At 47.1% G+C, this 16,683-nt stretch overlaps 1 protein-coding gene and 1 pseudogene across 36 annotated transcripts in view; one reads left to right on the top strand and one right to left on the bottom strand.

Annotated features, from left to right (window-relative positions):
• Positions 1-14,731, bottom strand: part of PPFIA1 (PPFI scaffold protein A1) — a 122,382-nt gene extending 107,651 nt beyond the window's left edge. For 25 of the 36 annotated variants that reach the window (XR_013523577.1, XR_013523578.1, XR_013523579.1 and 22 more), the window contains exons 1-2: positions 14,499-14,731; positions 13,008-13,271 (exon numbers count right to left, since the gene is read on the bottom strand). Coding sequence is in view for 29 of the 36 variants with exons in the window: in XM_009008655.5 (XP_009006903.1) it covers positions 13,008-13,271 (264 nt within the window). In the remaining 7 variants the exon portion in view is untranslated. Of the gene's footprint in view, positions 1-13,007; positions 13,272-13,589; positions 13,804-14,108; positions 14,274-14,498 lie in introns of those variants that run through there. The other 11 variants (XM_035263639.3, XM_035263640.3, XM_035263641.3 and 8 more) reach the window with 4 other exon arrangements.
• On the top strand, positions 3,757-4,202 carry LOC144578017 (histone H2A.Z pseudogene; annotated as a pseudogene).
• Positions 14,732-16,683: the final 1,952 nt, after the last annotated feature.

The raw sequence follows: 16,683 nt of genomic DNA, 5'->3' as shown, positions 1-16,683 counted from the left end.
TAGTTTGGGCTACAACACTTGACACTGCAGGTGTCGCCTCCCTAACAGGCTGTCTCACACCTCCCCACCTTCCCAATCCACCCAGCACACCTTCGACTGCAACCAGCTGAAGCTCACCCATCTCGTTGACAATAAGTACACCTGAAACAAGTAGACTTCCTTTTCACTAAGTTTTTATTTGATTCGAAAACCTCATTTCTCAGAGTGTTCTGAGTTTTGTACCCGCTGCCTCAGGGATTAGCAGACTGGGAGACAGTGGTAAAATTTGGGACCTCACCTGCAATTAAAGGGGAACAGTCCCTTTTCCAGGTTTCATACGTTAGAGTTCTTCAGGTGAGAGAACTTCTAAAAATCTCATTTGTGCTTTCAAGAAGACTGTAAAAATCACTGCACTCAAGTTTAAAATAAAATCTGCATTTGAAAACGCAGCTGAAACTTTAAAGTGAAATTAAGCAGTCTTTGTTTAAAATTTTTTTTAAAAAGTACTCTGTTGGGCACAATGGCTCATGCCTATAATCCCAGCACTTTGGGAGGCCGAGGTGGGTGGATCACCTCAGGTCAGAAGTTCAAGATCAGCCTTACAATATGGTGGAACCTGTTTCTACTGAAAATACAAAAATAAGTGCGGCGTGGTGGTGCGTGCCTATAGTCCCAGCTACTCAGAAGGCTGAGGCGGGAGAATCACTCGAACCTGGGAGGCAGAGGTTGCAGTGAGCTGAGACTGCATCACTGCACTCCAGCCTGGGCAACAAGAGCCAACCTTCTCGATAAAAAAAAAAAAACACTCAAAAAGTAAACACACGTGATCAGTTCATAGAATAAACACTAGACAGCTGGGCACGGTGGCTCACGCCTATAGTCGTAGCTACTCAGGAAGCTGAGGCAGAACATTGCTTGAGCCTGGGAGTTTGCGACCAGCTTGGGCAACACAGCAAGACCCCATCTCAAAAATAAGACTAAACACCATGCACATAACCTCTCCCACCTCCCTAGCCTTCTTCTTTGCCACTGTCAGATATGTCATCACAAACCCTCCCTTGGGCTGGCACAAGGCAAGCGGAAGAGGAGAGACTAGCGCAGGGTGGAACCGCCCACACAGTGGGCAAGACAGGAACTGGAGGCCAGGGACTGTGTCTCTCACTGTGCGGGCCACTTGCCCTACTGTCTTTAAGCGGTTAAGTGACTGGGCAGGGGCAAATGAGGAATTCTGATTAGAAACTGGACAATGTCATGAGAAGCAGAATGGAAAGAAAAGAAAGCAACTGGACAATGTAGAATAAGCAAGGTTAGCCGGTTCTGTCTGCTCCCTATCGGGAATGATAACCAATGTCTATGGCCTGTGTGTGCTGCAGACTGAGAGAGCACGCCCGCCCTGGCTCCACTTTCATTTATATGCATGGTGGCCTGGAGCATGGCATCCCACCAACAACTAGGAAAGGTGAGTATGACTTTTTTTTTTTTTTGAGACAGAGTTTCGCTCTTGTTACCCAGGCTGGAGTGCAATGGCGCAATCTCAGCTCATTGCAACCTCCGCCTCCTGGGTTCAGGCAATTCTCCTGCCTCAGCCTCCCGAGTAGCTGGGATTACAGGCGTGCACCACCATGCCCAGCTAATTTTTTGTATTTTTAGTAGAGACGGGTTTTCACCATGTTGACCAGGATGGTCTCGATCTCCTGACCTTCTGATCCACCCGCCTCGGCCTCCCAAAGTGCTGGGATTACAGGCGTGAGTTTAAAGTCTGTTTGCAGGCCTCAAAGAGATGCCAAGGCAGCTACAGCTCTGAAGGGACCAGCATTCCAAACACAAGGAAAGCCCACTGACATGAGCCCAGTACTCGGAGCCCCCACTCCCTCTCTCCAGGCATTTGACAATTCAGAAGGATTTGGGGGCAGTGCACCGATAAACTGAGAAGAAAACTCAGCAGAAAGTAGTGGTTTAAGAGCTCTAGACAGTCCCGAGGGGCTCGGAAGACAAAAAGAAGTACAAGCCTAACAGCCAGTACTTAAGGTGCCAAGATCCCAGGAAAAAGGGGGGCACAGGAAGTGAGCCCAACACTCTGCAAACCTGGCCAAGAAGCTGGGCTTTCAGCAGTCTCATGGTGTCAGGGAGACAGAACTTGGGCTCCAGGACACGCCAAGAAAGAGGGGCCTGGGAAACACTCCAGGGTTTCAGATGGAACCCCCAGGTGGTTACACTGGGAGCAGGGGGTTGGAGGAAGGCAGCTTCAACTGAGGCTTACTGAATCCCAGCCTCGGGTCACCCAGGCCCTGACGGAGCTGAAATCATCTGTCCCTGCTCTGGGCATGTGCTAGATGACAGAGGGAAACTTTCTGAAAGAAGACTGCATCACTCAGTGCTCCTACAGTTTTTCATACATAACGTCTGACTGAATTAAAAAAACGGGCATATCAACAACTGAACCAAGAGAAAAACCAAAAACAGAAATAGATTCGGAGGTGACCCATATAACAGAGTTATCAGACGCAAATGTCAACTGTTCAAAAATGTACTTGACAGAAGGAAAAAGTTTCACTAGGGAGCTAGAATAGTAAAAGGAATTAAGCGGATTCTAGGACTAAAAATCATAACTGAGATTAAGAACTCAATCTATGGGCTAAACAGCAGGCTGGACACAAATGAAGAGAGGATGAGTGAGGTGGAAGATGATGGGTCAGTAAAAAAAAAAAATCTAGACATTAGATTTTGGGCACTGTAATCCCATTTTGAAGTGTCGAGGTGGGAGGACCCCTTGAGGTCAGGAGTTTAAGACCAGTCTGGGCAAAATAGCAAGCCCCTGCCTCTACAAACAACGTAAAAGTGAGTTGGGCATAGTGGCACATGCCAGTAGCCCCAGCTACTCAGAAGGCTGGGCAGAAGGACTGCTTGAGCCCTGGAGCTTGAGACTGCAGTGAGCAGTAATCACCTGTGCCACTGCACTCCAGCCTCAGCGACAACAGTGCCTGTCTCTTTTCTTTTCTTTTTGTTTTGTTTTTTTTTTGAGATGGAGTTTTGCTCTTGTAGCCCAGGCTGGAGTACAATGGCACAATCTTGGCATGCAACCTCCGCCTCCCAGGTTCAAGCAAGTCTCCTGTCTCAGCCTCCCGAGCAGCTAGGATTATAGGTGTGTGCCACCACACCTGGCTAATTTTTGTATTTTTAGTAGAGATGGGATGGGGTTTCTCCAAGTTGGCCAGGCTGGTCTCAAACTCCTGACCTCAGATGATCCACCCACCTCGGCCTCTCAAAATGCTCAGATTACAGGCATGAGCCACTGTGCCTGGCCACCTGTCTCTTACATATACGTATGGCCCAGGCATGCTGGCTCATGCCTGTAATCTCAACACTTTGGGAGACTGAGGTGAGTGGACTGCTTAAGCCCAAGTGTTCGAGATTGGTCTGAGCAACACAGCAAAACCCCATCTCCACTGAAAATACAGAGGTGTAATGTCTCCAAAAAAAAAAAAAAAAAAAAAAAAAAGCCTAATGTACACACAAATGGAGGCCCTCAGAGTGAAGATGAGTGGAAAACAGGAATGTTTATAGAGAGAAGACACAAAATTTCCAAAACTGATTAGGACCCAGGCCACCAATACAACAAACAGCAAGTTTGCTAATGCCTAAGGCAAAGAAATTGTTAAAAGCCACTATCAGCAGCTTCAAATCTTGGTGCAAGGAATGAGTAGCTGCTGGGATCTTGCTGTGTCTCTGATTAGTCCTTTCTCTGCCTTGCCTGTTTGAGCTTCAGCAGAATTGGAAATGGCTGGCAGGAAGGCTGGGAAGGACTCCAGAAAGGCCAACAAAGGCAGCTTCCCACTTGCAGAGAGCCAATTTGCAGTTCCTGGTGGGCCATACCCACTGACACCTGAAATCTAGGACAATCCGTCCTGGGCATGTGGGCGCAAGTGCCGCTGTGAACCACAGAGCCATCCTGGAGTACCTCACCACAGAGGTACCCAAACTGGCAGGAAACATACCAAAAGACTTCACAGTAAAGCATATTATCCCTTATCACTTGCGACTTGCTACTCGGAAAGATAAAGAATTGGACTCTCATCAAGTCTACAATTGCTGGTAAAGGTGTCATTCCCCACGTTCAGAAATCTCTAACTGGGAAGAAAGGACAACAGCAGACTCTAAAGGATGCCTGGATTCCTAATTATCTCAGGACCACAAATACTCTAACAGCTGTCCAGTGCTGCTGACTCCAGTGAACTATATCTCTGTGAAAAAACCTAATTCTGTCTTGCTGTAATTCTATTTGAGCACGTTGAAAGGTTTTGCCCAGGCTGGTTTCAAACTCCTCGGCTCAAGCGAGCCTTGTGCCTGGACCTCCCAAAGTGCCGTGATCACTGGCGTGAACTACCACATCCAGCTAGACAGGATTTTTTAAATCTACCATTCTTTATTATGGGTATTGTAGCTTAAGGGCTTTTAACTAGCCTTCCAACCAACCAAATTTCTACATTCGGGTCTTGACCATATTTGTTACTGTGGCTTCAAAGAAGCTACTGATTCTGAAGTAGTGGGTTTTGATTGAGTTGACTGTTTTAAAAAACTGTTTAGATTTTCATTGTGATGGAGAGTTATAGTAACAAACATTTGGTTTTGCACAGACGTTATTTCCACTCTGGTGGATAAACTCAATAAAAGTCATATCCTCTCCAAAAAATAAAAAAAGCAACCAGAGGGGGGTAAAAAGTAAAGAATTACTTCAAATGGGACAACAATAACACCAACAGCTAACTTGTCAAGAAAAAGGAAGCATGCTAAAAAAACAGTGAATTCACTGCTACAAAATGGTGCAAGGAAATGACCACGAACCTAGAATTCCACAGCCAGCAAAATCATTCTTCAGAAGTGAAGGCAAGTCAGGCATGGTGGCTCACACCTGTAATCCCAGCACTTTGGGAGGCTGAGGTGAGCAGGTCACAAGGCCAGGAGTTCAAGACCAGCTGGGGCAATACAGCAAGAGGCTGCCACTATTTTTTAAAATAAATTAAACTGAAATATACAAAACAATGACACAAAAGGTAGGAGGGAGTTAAATCCAGTTCAGGTATTTAAGGAAACAGCAATGTATAGGAAGTAGCAAAAGTAATAAATCAGGCTTAAATTTTAATGTATACTATATCTGTTCATGTGGCTACTAGAATCTGAATTACATGATTAACACAATTGATATAACTGATATATACAGAACACTACATTCCTATCGATATATATTATTTTCAAGTGCCCGGGAAACATTTAACAAAACTGAGTACATGCTGGGCTATTAGAAAAGCTCAACACATTTCAAAGGATTTAAATAATGCAGAATATATTTAGGGAATCTTAATAGAATTAAACTAGAAATCAATAAAAAGATACCTAGAAAACCCCCCACTAACACTGGGAAGCTGAGAAATACATTTCTAAAAATGGTATGAAAACAAAACGTATCACAGTGAAAATTACAACATATTTTTATATAGAAGACAATGAAAATCTGACATATCAAAACTTGTGACATGCAACTAAACCTGTGCTTAGAGAGGACTGTACAGGCTTAAATACATATATTAGAAAGAAAAAAGTTAGCACAAGCATCTACTCGAGAAACTAGAAAAGGCCAGGTGCGATGGCTCACATCTGTAATCCCAATACTTTGAGAGGCCGAGGTGGGTGGATCACTTGAGGCCAGGAGTTTGAGACCAACCTGGCCAACATGGAAAAACCTCATCTCTACTAAAAATACAAAACTTAGCTGGGCATGGTGATGTGTGCCTGTAATTCCAGCTGCCTCAGGAGAATCGCTTGAACCCAGAAGGCTGAGGTTGCAGTGAGCCGAGATCACACCACTGCACTTCAGCCTGGGGCCACAGTGAGACTGTCTCAAAAAGAAAAAGAAAAAAAAAAAACCAAACCTAGAAAAATATAGCAAACAAGTGGCCCGGCAAGGTAGCTCACACCTGTAATCCCAGCACTTTGGGAGGCCGAGGCGGGCGGATCACCTGAGGTCGGAAGTTCAAGACCAGCCTGACCAACATGGAGAAACCCTGTCTAAAATAAATAAATAAATGAAGCGAAGTAACATAACAGTATGTTATGTAGAAAAATAAAGAAAAGAAAAATATAGCAAACAAATAACAAAGTTAAAAAAAAGAGTAGAAAGTAATGAAATAGAAAACAAATATTAAGAAGAAAAAAAAGTAAAGCCCAAAGATGGTTCTTTGAAAGAACTTGCAAAACTGACAAACCCCCAGGAAGATTAAGAGACAATATATGAATCACCAATATCAAGGATTATTAAAAGGGACATCACTGCGGATCTTGCAGATGAGGATTATAAACCACTTCAAACTTACAGATTGGAAAGTGTGGGTGGCCTGAACCAATCTCCAGGGGTTAAAATGCTTTCTCTAAATAGACACATGAAGAGATACTCAAAAGCCTGTGTCTACCTATAAAATTAATTCTAAAATTGTCCCTTCTCACAAGGAAAATCCTACATCAGCTGGTTTTGCCAAAGAATGCTTTCAGACATTTGAGGAGGAAAACACAAATGTCACAGAAATTCTTCTGGGGAGTAGAAAAAGAAAGAAAACATTCTACCTTGTTTTACAGCACCAGCATAACCTCGACGCCAAATCCCAACAAGAGCAACAAGAGAAAGTAAAATTACAAGTCAGTCTTTCTCATGAATATAAACGCAATAATCCCCCTAAACAAAATATTCCCAAATATACCCAAGCAAAAGGAGACCACATCAAGATGAGGTTGGAATTATTCTGTAATTCTAACTTTTTTAAAAAGGGGGGGTGCACTTTCTCAGGAGCTCATGAGACTGTTTCCTCAGGCTACAAACAATAAACAATACAAAAATAAAAGCAAGGCGCAGTGGCATGCATCTATAATTCTAGCTACTCGAGAGGCTGAGGTGGGAACATCAGTTGAGCCCAGGAGTTCAAGGCTGCAGACAGCTATGACAGCGCCACTGCATTCCGGCCTAGGTAACAAGGCACGACCCCATCTCAAAAATAAACAAATAAAAACAGTTAAATCCCCAAATAACAGAAAAATCACAACTGTCTCAAAAGATGTAGAAAACCCATGTTAAGGAATTTAACACCTGCTCATGGCTTTTAAAAAACTCGTAGCAAACTAAGAAGAGGAGAATTTTTTCAGTTTGATAAAGAATATCTACAGGTCCAGGTGTGGTGGCTCACAAAGGTAATCCCAGCACTTTCGGAGACCAAGGTGAGAGGAGTGCTTGAGACCAGGAGTTCGAGATTAACCTGGGCAACCAAGTGAGAACCTTTTCCTTTTTTTGAGACAGGGTCTCACTGTAGCACAGGCTGGAGCACGGTGGTACAATTACAGCTCACTGCAGCCTCAAGCTGCTGGGCTCAGGTGATACTCCCACCTCAATCTCTTGAGTAGCTGGGACTTCAGGCACCTGTTTAGTAGAGATAGGGTTTCACCACATTGCCCAGGCCAGTCCCGAACACCCGCGCTCAACTGATCCTCCCACCTTTGCCTCCCTAAGTGCTGTGATTATAAGCATGAGCCACCATGCCTGGCCATGAAGTCAGTTCCCTCTCTGCATACTAGTAATAAATTATGACATAACCTACTTTTTTAAGGAAGTCACTTTTTTTTTTGAGACGGAGTTGCACTCTGTCACCTGGGCTGGAGTGCAATGGCATGATCTTGGCTCATTGCAACCTCTGCCTCCCAGATTCAAGCAATTCTCCTGCCATCCTGCCTCAGCCTCCTGAGTAGCTAGGATTACAGATGCCCACCACTACTAGTGCCCAGCTAATTTTGTGTATTTTTAGTAGAGATGGGGTTTCATCATGTTGGCCAGGCTAATCTCAAACTCCTGACTTCATGATCCACCCGCCTCAGCCTCCCAAAGTGCTGGGATTACGGGCTTCAGCCACGGTGCCCAGCCTAAAAGATATAATTTACAGTGGCAATAAAAATATCAAATATGTGTGAATAACCCTAAGTAAAGATGTGGTCAGGCACGGTGGCTCACACCTGTAATCCCAGCACTCTGTTACCCAAATTTCTTGGGAAATCTGTGAGTCTTCCGAGACCTCCCCTTCTCCCCGTTAGCCAGGACACTGGAGTTACATTGCTGAGGATTTTGCACCACTTGATTCTTTTCTTTTTGTTTTTTTTTTTCGAAAGAGAGCCTCACACCGTCCAGGCTGGAGTGCAGTGGCACGATCTCAGCTCACTGCAACCTCCGCCTCTCGGGTTCAAGCGATTCTCCTGCCTCCAACTTTCTGAGTAGCTGGGACTACAGGTGCTCACCACCACGCCCAGCTAATTTTTTTTTCTTTTTTGGTATTTTTAGTAGAAACGGGTTTCACCATATCGGCCAGGCTGGTCTTGAACTCCTGATCTCAAGTGATCTCCTCGCCTCAGCCTTCCAAAGTGCTGGGATTATAGGTATGAGCCACCTCGCCCAGCCTCTAGCACTTTGGGAGGCCAGGGCGGGCAAATCGCTTGAGTCCAAGAGTTCAAGACCAGATTGGGCAACATGATGTCTCTATCAAAAAATACCAAAAAAATTAGTCAGATGTGGTGATGCACACCTGTAGTCCCAGCTAGTCGGCAGGCTGAGGCAGAAGGGTCACCTAAACCCAGGAGATGGAGGGTGCAGTGAGCTGAGATCACACCACTGCACTTCAGCCTGGGCAACAGTGAGCAGCCTGGGCAACACTTCAGCCTGGGCAACCCTGCCTTAAAAAAAAAAAAAAAAACAGATGTATAAGACCTACATACAGGCCAAGTGCAGTGGCTCATGCCTGGAATCCCAGCACTTTGGGAGGCTGAAGCAGGTTGATTGCCTGAGATCAGAAGTTCAAGAACAGCCTGACCAACATGGTGAAACCCCCTCTCTACTAAAAATACAAAATTAGCTGGGCTGGGGGAGGGAGCACCTGGAATCCCAGGTATTCGAGAGGCTGAGGCAGGAGAATCACCTGAACCCAGGAGGTGGAGGCTGCAGTGAGCCAGGATCATGCCACTGCACTCCAGCCTGGGTGACAAAGCAAGACTCCATCTCAAAAAAAAAGACTTACAAACAGAAAGCTATAAAATATTAAGACAAATTAAAGATCTAAATTTAAAAAGATGGCTATTTTGTGTCAATAGAAGATCAATATTAAAAAGATATCATTTCTCCCATACTAGCCTATAGATTAAATCCGATTCCAATTAAAATCCCTGTTGTACATTTTTGTAGGAAACATTGCCAAGTGGATTCTAAAAATATCTGAAAATGCAAAAGGCCAAGTTTAGCTAAGGAGATCTTGAAGAATAAAGACAGAGCATTTAAATTACCAGATCTCAAGATGAACTAGATCTACGGTAACTATTTGTGCAAAGATGACAACAAGATCAATGGGGTAGAAGAACAGACCCTACAGTCACTGGTATAAGACGACAGAGATGACACTGCATGTAGTACACGGGGGAAAGAATGATCTTTTTAAGAAATTAGGCAGGGTCAACTAGACATCCACTTTAAAAAAAAAGAGAGAGACTTTTGACCCCATTGCATACCATAAACAAAGTTAATTTCAGATAGAAGATAAAAAAATTAAGTTTTCAGAAGACAGTGTAGGTTATCTTAATGAACTTGACCTAGCCGATTTCTTAACAAAGGGCATTAAACATTACTGAAAAGATTGATCAACTGGGCTACATTAAAAATTTAAAACTTCTGTGCATCAAAAGATTACACTGAGAGCATGAAAAGGCAACGCAAGAGTCTAAAAACAATCCGTCATGCACGTATGTACTCAGAACACAGAAAAACTCCTGCAAATCAGTAAGAAACAACACAGACAACCCAAGTGACAAATGGCCAAAAGATAACCCTTTCACAAAAGACATCTAGGCGGCCAGTGAACCCTCACAGAGACGTTTTACCTCTGCACGCTCCTGACCATCAGGGAGCAGCAAAGTCAGAGCGTACTGAGCCACCTACCACTCAACAGCCACCACAACAGCTAAAACTAAAAGACCCAACAATACCAAGTGCTGAACAGCATATGAACAGCTGACTTCTCATACATTGCTGCGGTAATACAAACTGTCACAACCAACACTTTTGGCATTATCTCCTGAGGCTGAGCAAATGCACACACCATCATTTCTGCATCCCACACATTTCTAGAAAACCAACGGAAGTTTATACATATCCTCCAGCCTGGGCAACATGGTAAAACCACATCTCTACAAAAAATACAAAAATCAACAGAGGGTGGTGGTACGTGCCTCTATTCCCAGTTACTTGGCGGGGGCTGAGGCAGGAGAATCGCTTGAACCCAGGAGGTTGAGGCTACAGTGAGTCAAGAGATCATGTCACTGCACTCCAGCCAGGGCAAAAAAGTGAGACTCTATCTCAAAAAGAAAAAAAAGAAGTTTACACATATGTGCACTGAAAAAACAAATATTAGAGGAGCATTTGTAAAAACTGGAGACAATCCCAAATGTTTGTGACCAATAGGAAGGATACATTCTGGTCTATTTGTGCACTGGATTACCAGAGAGCAGGTGAGAATGAGCATGGCTGTATGAGAATACAGCTAAATCTTTGGCCGGGCGTGGTGGCTCACACCTGTAATCCCAGCACTTTGGGAGGCCGAGGTGGGTGGATCATGAGGTCAGGAGATCAAGACCAGCCTGACCAAAATGGTGAAAACCGTCTCTACTAAAAATACAAAAATTAGCCAGGCATTGTGGTGCGTGCCTGTAATCCCAGCCACTCAGGAGGCTGGGGCAGGAGAATTGCTTGAACCCGGGAAGCAGTGGTTGCAGTGAGCAGAGATTGGGCCATTGCACTCCAGCCTAGGCAAGAGCGAGACTTTGTCTCAAAAAAAAAGAAAAAAGAGAAAATACAGCTTAATCTCACAAACATGATACTGGTGACAGAGTGAATAAACAAAACATATATATTATTTTACTTCACTTAAAGCCAAGAACAGGCAAGAGTAATCAATGGCAGAAGATCAGGGTTAGCTTCGGAGGGCAATTACTGGGAATAGTTAGGAGGGGACTTCCAGGAAGCCTGGTCATGTTCTGGGTGGCAGTTATGCAAGTGTGTTAACTCTGTGAAAAGTCCACTGAGATGTATACTCATGATCTATGAACTTTTCTGCTGTATGCTACAGTTTTATGTATTGTTAAGTACACTCTGACTTGCCTCCACAATGTGCCAAGAGCACAAATGCACTTACTGGACTCATTATCTGGTCACACCACCAGCTGCTAAAGATGAACCAGATTCCAGGACAGGGAAGGGTCCAAAACAAGTTGACTTAATAGTTTCCATCTTTGAAAGCCTGGAATCAGGTGCTCAGGTGGTGACGTGAACCACTGGCATCGTCGCATTATCCGCAGAACTAGGCACTTCCAGGCTACTACACTGAGCAGTACCAGAAACAAATCACTGAGCAACCCTGTCACCAGTGTGACAACCTCTGCAGCCTGAGACTAACTGTACAAAGCTCCTGTCACTTCCCTGACATGTGCCCATTCTTTCCCAAACCCACCTTATTCATCACATTAGTATTTGATATACACTTCAATACATGTACCTTAAATTACAAATAAAACAAAATCCTGGTAAAACATAAATAGGCTAATTATTTTCAACTTGTAGTAATAAAATGTGACCTAAATAAACTTGGTGGTCTCTAAAATTGAATTGAGAAAAATCTTAATATTTCTCTAACCCAACAAAAAGGAACACATAGTGCTAACATCAAATTACTGTTGCTAAAAAGGAAATGCACGTTGGGCTCATCAATCTGTCAGGAGAACTGACTACAGCCCAGAAGTACGTCAAGGCTAGTTTACTCATTTGTGAATGTATCACTGCAGACCATCATGCGAGTATAAGCCTATGATTACGCAGGTCTACCTGAAGGCACCGCGAAGGCACCTGTGGTAAGTGACATGGCACCTAGAGGGCTCTGAACCACCTAAGTAACCCACTTCTCTCCTACTGTGCTCCGCGCCACTCACCTCACACTTTTCTAGTTTTTACCCCTCCTCCGTTTACCTACCACTAATTCATCCTCATTCAACTCCATGAGCAAAGTCTTTCAAACACTGGTCCAAATGTTATATACTCAGAGAAACAATTTCAGTTGTTCTAAGCTTTAAAAACCTTTTTTTTTTTTTTTTTTTTTTGAGACAGTGAAACAGTGTCTAGCTCTGTCACCCAGGTTGGAAAGCAGTGGTGCAATCTTGGCTCACTGCAACCTCCTCCTCCCGGGTTCAAGTAATTCTCATGCCTCAGCTCGAGAATAGCTGGGACTACAGGTGTGTGCCATCATGCTCCACTAATTTTTGTGTTTTTGGTTTTGCCATGCTGGCCAGGCTGGTCTCGAACTCCTGATTTCAGGTGATCCACCTGCTTCGGTCTCCCAGAGTGCTGGGATTACAGACATGAGCCACCACATTCGGCCTAAGCTTTAAAATTCTCATCTGCCAAGGAAAAAGTTTCTAAGGGAATCAATTTCCAGTCTTCTATCCCCTAAAACAAATGTGACTTACAAAAACCTAGGTGTTCTGAAAAAGGTGGGCTATCAAAATATTTTTTTCTGTGAAATCAATCCTATTTGTCCATGAAATTTCATTAGGAAATTGGAAATACATGAGAGACACAATCCGTGGGAAGAACAAGTCTAGGAAGAAAAGGCTAAGACAACAGAACAGAGGCACCGTATAGATTGCGGCTTCAGAGCCGTTTTTCAACAACTCTGGAGAACGAACTTCCTGAACCCAGGCAGTTCCCAAAGACAGGAATGAAAATAATGAGGTCTTTTCACAGGACTTTAGAGTACAACAGTTTGTTCTCCCTAAGAGGTTTAATCCCTAGGAACTTTGTATTTGACTTACAAACACCAGAAACCATCATTTCACAAATGGTTACGGAAAATGCTCATCTGAAACATTAACAAAGCATCTATAGAGTTCCAGGTTAAAAGCACTCATACCTGCGGAAGTGCCGTGTTGAGCTGTCTCTGCAAGGAATCTCTTTCATGACCAACCTCGTGTAACTTCCCCTGGGTTAATGCCAGCGTTTCTTGAGTCTCTCTCAGTGTGTCAAGAAGACGGTCCCTTTCTTCTAGCATGGAGACCATCAACTGTTCGAAATGTGAATCTGTGTCCGGCTGTGAAGGGGAGCCAGACCCATGGCTTCCGCTTCCTCCAGGGGGACCTTCTGCTTCGCTGATGGTCGGCATCACCTCGCACATCATCTGGAAATCAAGGCCCCAAGCTACGGTCACTAAGTGCGAATACAGGTTCCCACAGTATCTGTAGCTAAAAAGATGGGCAGCCGCATTATTCTCAGAACTGGTATGCTTTGTATGTAAAGAAGCTGAGAACATACACACACGGGGCAAATATTAAGTGCAGAAATACACGACATGAAGACATCAACACGGACAAAAACCCAGGGAGGGAGTCAGGATCCCAGAGGACTGCCCTAACAGCAACAACAAAAAAGGCAAACCCTGGGGTGGTCTTTTAGCAAAGCTGTACGTTTTCGTGGAAAACAAGTGTGCTTCTGTTACCTGTTTTTTCTACTTCCCAGTGGGGGGAGAGAAAGTCAAAACACATGTCACCCAATCATTTTTCAGGAAAAGCACAGAAGGAGCACACAGCCAACAAAACTGACAAGTACAAAATCCATCAGGCATCTTGCAGGAATGTGTGCGGTCAGCTCCCGGGAAGAACGGCCGGCTCCCTGAATTCTTGGGCTGGATTCGGTGAGCACTAAAAAGAACTGAATTCGTTACACGCTGGTAGAAGTGTTTTTCAACGGCTGCAACGGTTGGTCAGTCAACCTAACTTACGTAAGTTTACAACCGGAAAAAAAAAAAAAAAAAAAATTCCACAATGGAAATATAGCAGGTCGATACAGCCCGGGGCGGCTAGGAAAGAAGGAAAAGTGAAAGGTGAGATTATGAGAGACTATTAAGTGTCTGGAATCTAAAGACGGCGGGAGGGGAACGGGAAGTCGCTTCTGAGCCTTAAGGCAAGTATTCGGGGTGCGGTGGACCCCCGAGAGGAGGATGCCCAAGACCGCGCACCTGATGCGGATGGTTACCTCCAGCCTGCTCGCGCCCGCACTCCTTCCCCTCCTGTAGCAGATGCGGCGGGAGCCCAGGACCCCGGGGGTGAGGACCGTTGACAGCAGAGCCCGCCCGGGCCGGGGCTTTCAGCGGCCGCAGGTCCCCGCCCCTCGCCCCAGCGCCAGGGTCACGGGGCGCGGGGCTCGGGCAGGGGCGTCACGCAGCCCCCGGAGCCGTCCCTCGGGGCGCGGGGGTCCCGCCGGAGCTCCCCTACCGCCTCGCCCCCGCCCGCCCCGGAGCGCACCCTTCCCCGCCAAGACATCCAATCGGCTGCGCGGCCGCCGCGGGGATCGGGACCCGCCGGGAACGCCTGGGCCCCGGGTCTGCCTCAGTGTCCCGCTCCCTTACCTTGCTCGCCGGCGGGAGCGGACGAGGAGGCTCTGCGGCGGCTCGCGGGCGGCTGCTCGCTCCAGGCGAGCTTGAGAACAGACGAAGGCAGCCCGCGGCCGGCGTCAGCCTGCCCGCCCCACGCCGCGGCCCCGGGGCCCGCCGCCCCAGTCACTAAGGCCGGCCCGCGGCCGGACACTGGCGGAGCGGAGGAGGAGCGGGCCCGGCTGCGCGGCGCCGGCGTCAACGTGCCCGACGTCGGGCGCGTCGGCGCGAGCGTCAGCACTGCCCCGGGGGCGGGGCCCGAGGAGCTCTGCGGCCCGAGTGCGCAAGTGCCGTCTCCTCAGGAGGGGGCGGCCGGCGGCTTCAGGGCGCTGATTGGCTGAACGTGACGGAGCCCCGCCCTTCCATTCCACGCCCAGGTTGGGGGCGGCGTCCCCGGGATGAGCCACAGGTGGGAGCTCAGGTGCTCGCGGGGTCCCCAGTCTCCTCCCACAGCTGCAGGTACAGCGGAGGCCTCTGCCGAGCGTCAGTCCGCCGCGCCTCGGGTTCTGAGCCGGACCAGTCCGGCACGTCAGGTCCCTCCCGAGCTGGAGGCTCTGGATTCCCATCTTGCGGCAGAGCGAGCCAAGGCTTCAGCCACCGCCTGGGGCCCCGACTGCGCCCTCCGCGTCGCTCCCAGAGTCTCCCCGGGCCTGATCTGGGTTCAGAAGGACGCGCTTCCCTCCAGGACCCACTTACTGAGCGCTGCCTGCCGCACCTGGGGACGCCCCGGCGCAGCGTCCAGCGGGCAGACTTTGCCGCTGTGGTTTCACACTGCAGCGAGGGCCCGGTGGGTCCGGGCGACTCGGGAAACACGCCTGGGCTTCAGCGCCTCCGATGTGGGATGGGAAAATGATGGAGACCTACCTGCCAGGCTGCTTTAAGATGTCAATCAGATGTAAAGAGCGACTGGTTGAGAAGCTGACGGGCAGCACTGCACGAGGCTTGGTCATTTGATCTTTTCCGCAAGCATTTTTAAACACCTACCATGGGCCAGGTCCTGTGCTGGATGTTGCAGACACGGAGATGAATAGAGACGCCGCTAATAAATTTAGTAAATTAAAGCGGATGCTCTCCCGATCTTCCCAGAATTTGACTCGAGCGCTGGTCTTCACAAACCAACATGTCAGGAGACCATCGCCGGTCTCCACTGACCACTGCTGTTGGTGTGAGGCAGCCAAGAGCCCCTCAGAACGAATCAAGTCTGAGAACAGGCTGCATAGGGGCTAGGAGAGGGAAACGTGAGCCCGTCCAAGGTGAATTCCCTGATTCCACCTTGTGAACGCACGGAGAACAAGCACTACCTCCGACTAACTTTCTCACCTACCAGGGTCTGGTACACCTGCCATTAATTTATTCATTCATTCGATAAATATTTATTGACTGACTACATGTAAACATGAATTTGTGCTTTTTGCCCCTAGTTTCTTGCTATTTTAAACACGTTAATGGCCAGGTGAGGCCAGGTGCAGTGGCTCACGCCTGTAATCCCAGCACTTTGGGAGGCCTAGGCTGGTGGATCACAAGGTCAACATGGTGAAGCACCAACCCTACAAAAACCAGCCTGGCCAACATGGTGAAGCCCCATCCCTACGAAAAATACAAAAAAATTAGCCAGGTGTGGTGGTGGGCATCTGTAATCCCAGCTACTCAGGAGGGTGAGGTGGAAGAATCACTCGAACCTGGGAGGCTGAGGTTGCAGTGAGCCAAGATCTTTCCCTGGAACTCCAGCCTGAGGCAAGGTGCAGTGGCTCACGTCTGGTAATCCCAGCACTTTGGGAGGCCAACTTGGAGGATTGCTTGAGCCTGGGCAATACAGGGAAGCCTGTGTCTATACAAAAAAATTAAAACTTGGCCGGGCGCGGTGGCTCAAGGGTGTAATCCCAGCACTTTGGGAGGCCGAGACGGGTGGATCACGAGGTCGAGAGATCGAGACCATCCCGGTCAACATGGTGAAACCCCGCCTCTACTAAAAATACAAAAAATTAGCTGGGCATGGTGGCGCGTGCCTGTAATCCCAGCTACTCGGGAGGCTGAGGCAGAATTGCCTGAACCCAGGAGGCGGAGGTTGCGGTGAGCCGAGATCGCATTGCACTCCAGCCTGGGTAACAAGAGCGAAACTCCGTCTCAAAAAAAAAATTAAAACTTAGTCCAGCGTGGTGAG

This window comes from Callithrix jacchus, chromosome 10 (assembly GCF_049354715.1).
Source record: "Callithrix jacchus isolate 240 chromosome 10, calJac240_pri, whole genome shotgun sequence".
Taxonomy (NCBI): Eukaryota; Metazoa; Chordata; class Mammalia; order Primates; family Cebidae; genus Callithrix; species Callithrix jacchus.
This window is presented reverse-complemented; position numbering and strand designations above follow the sequence as displayed.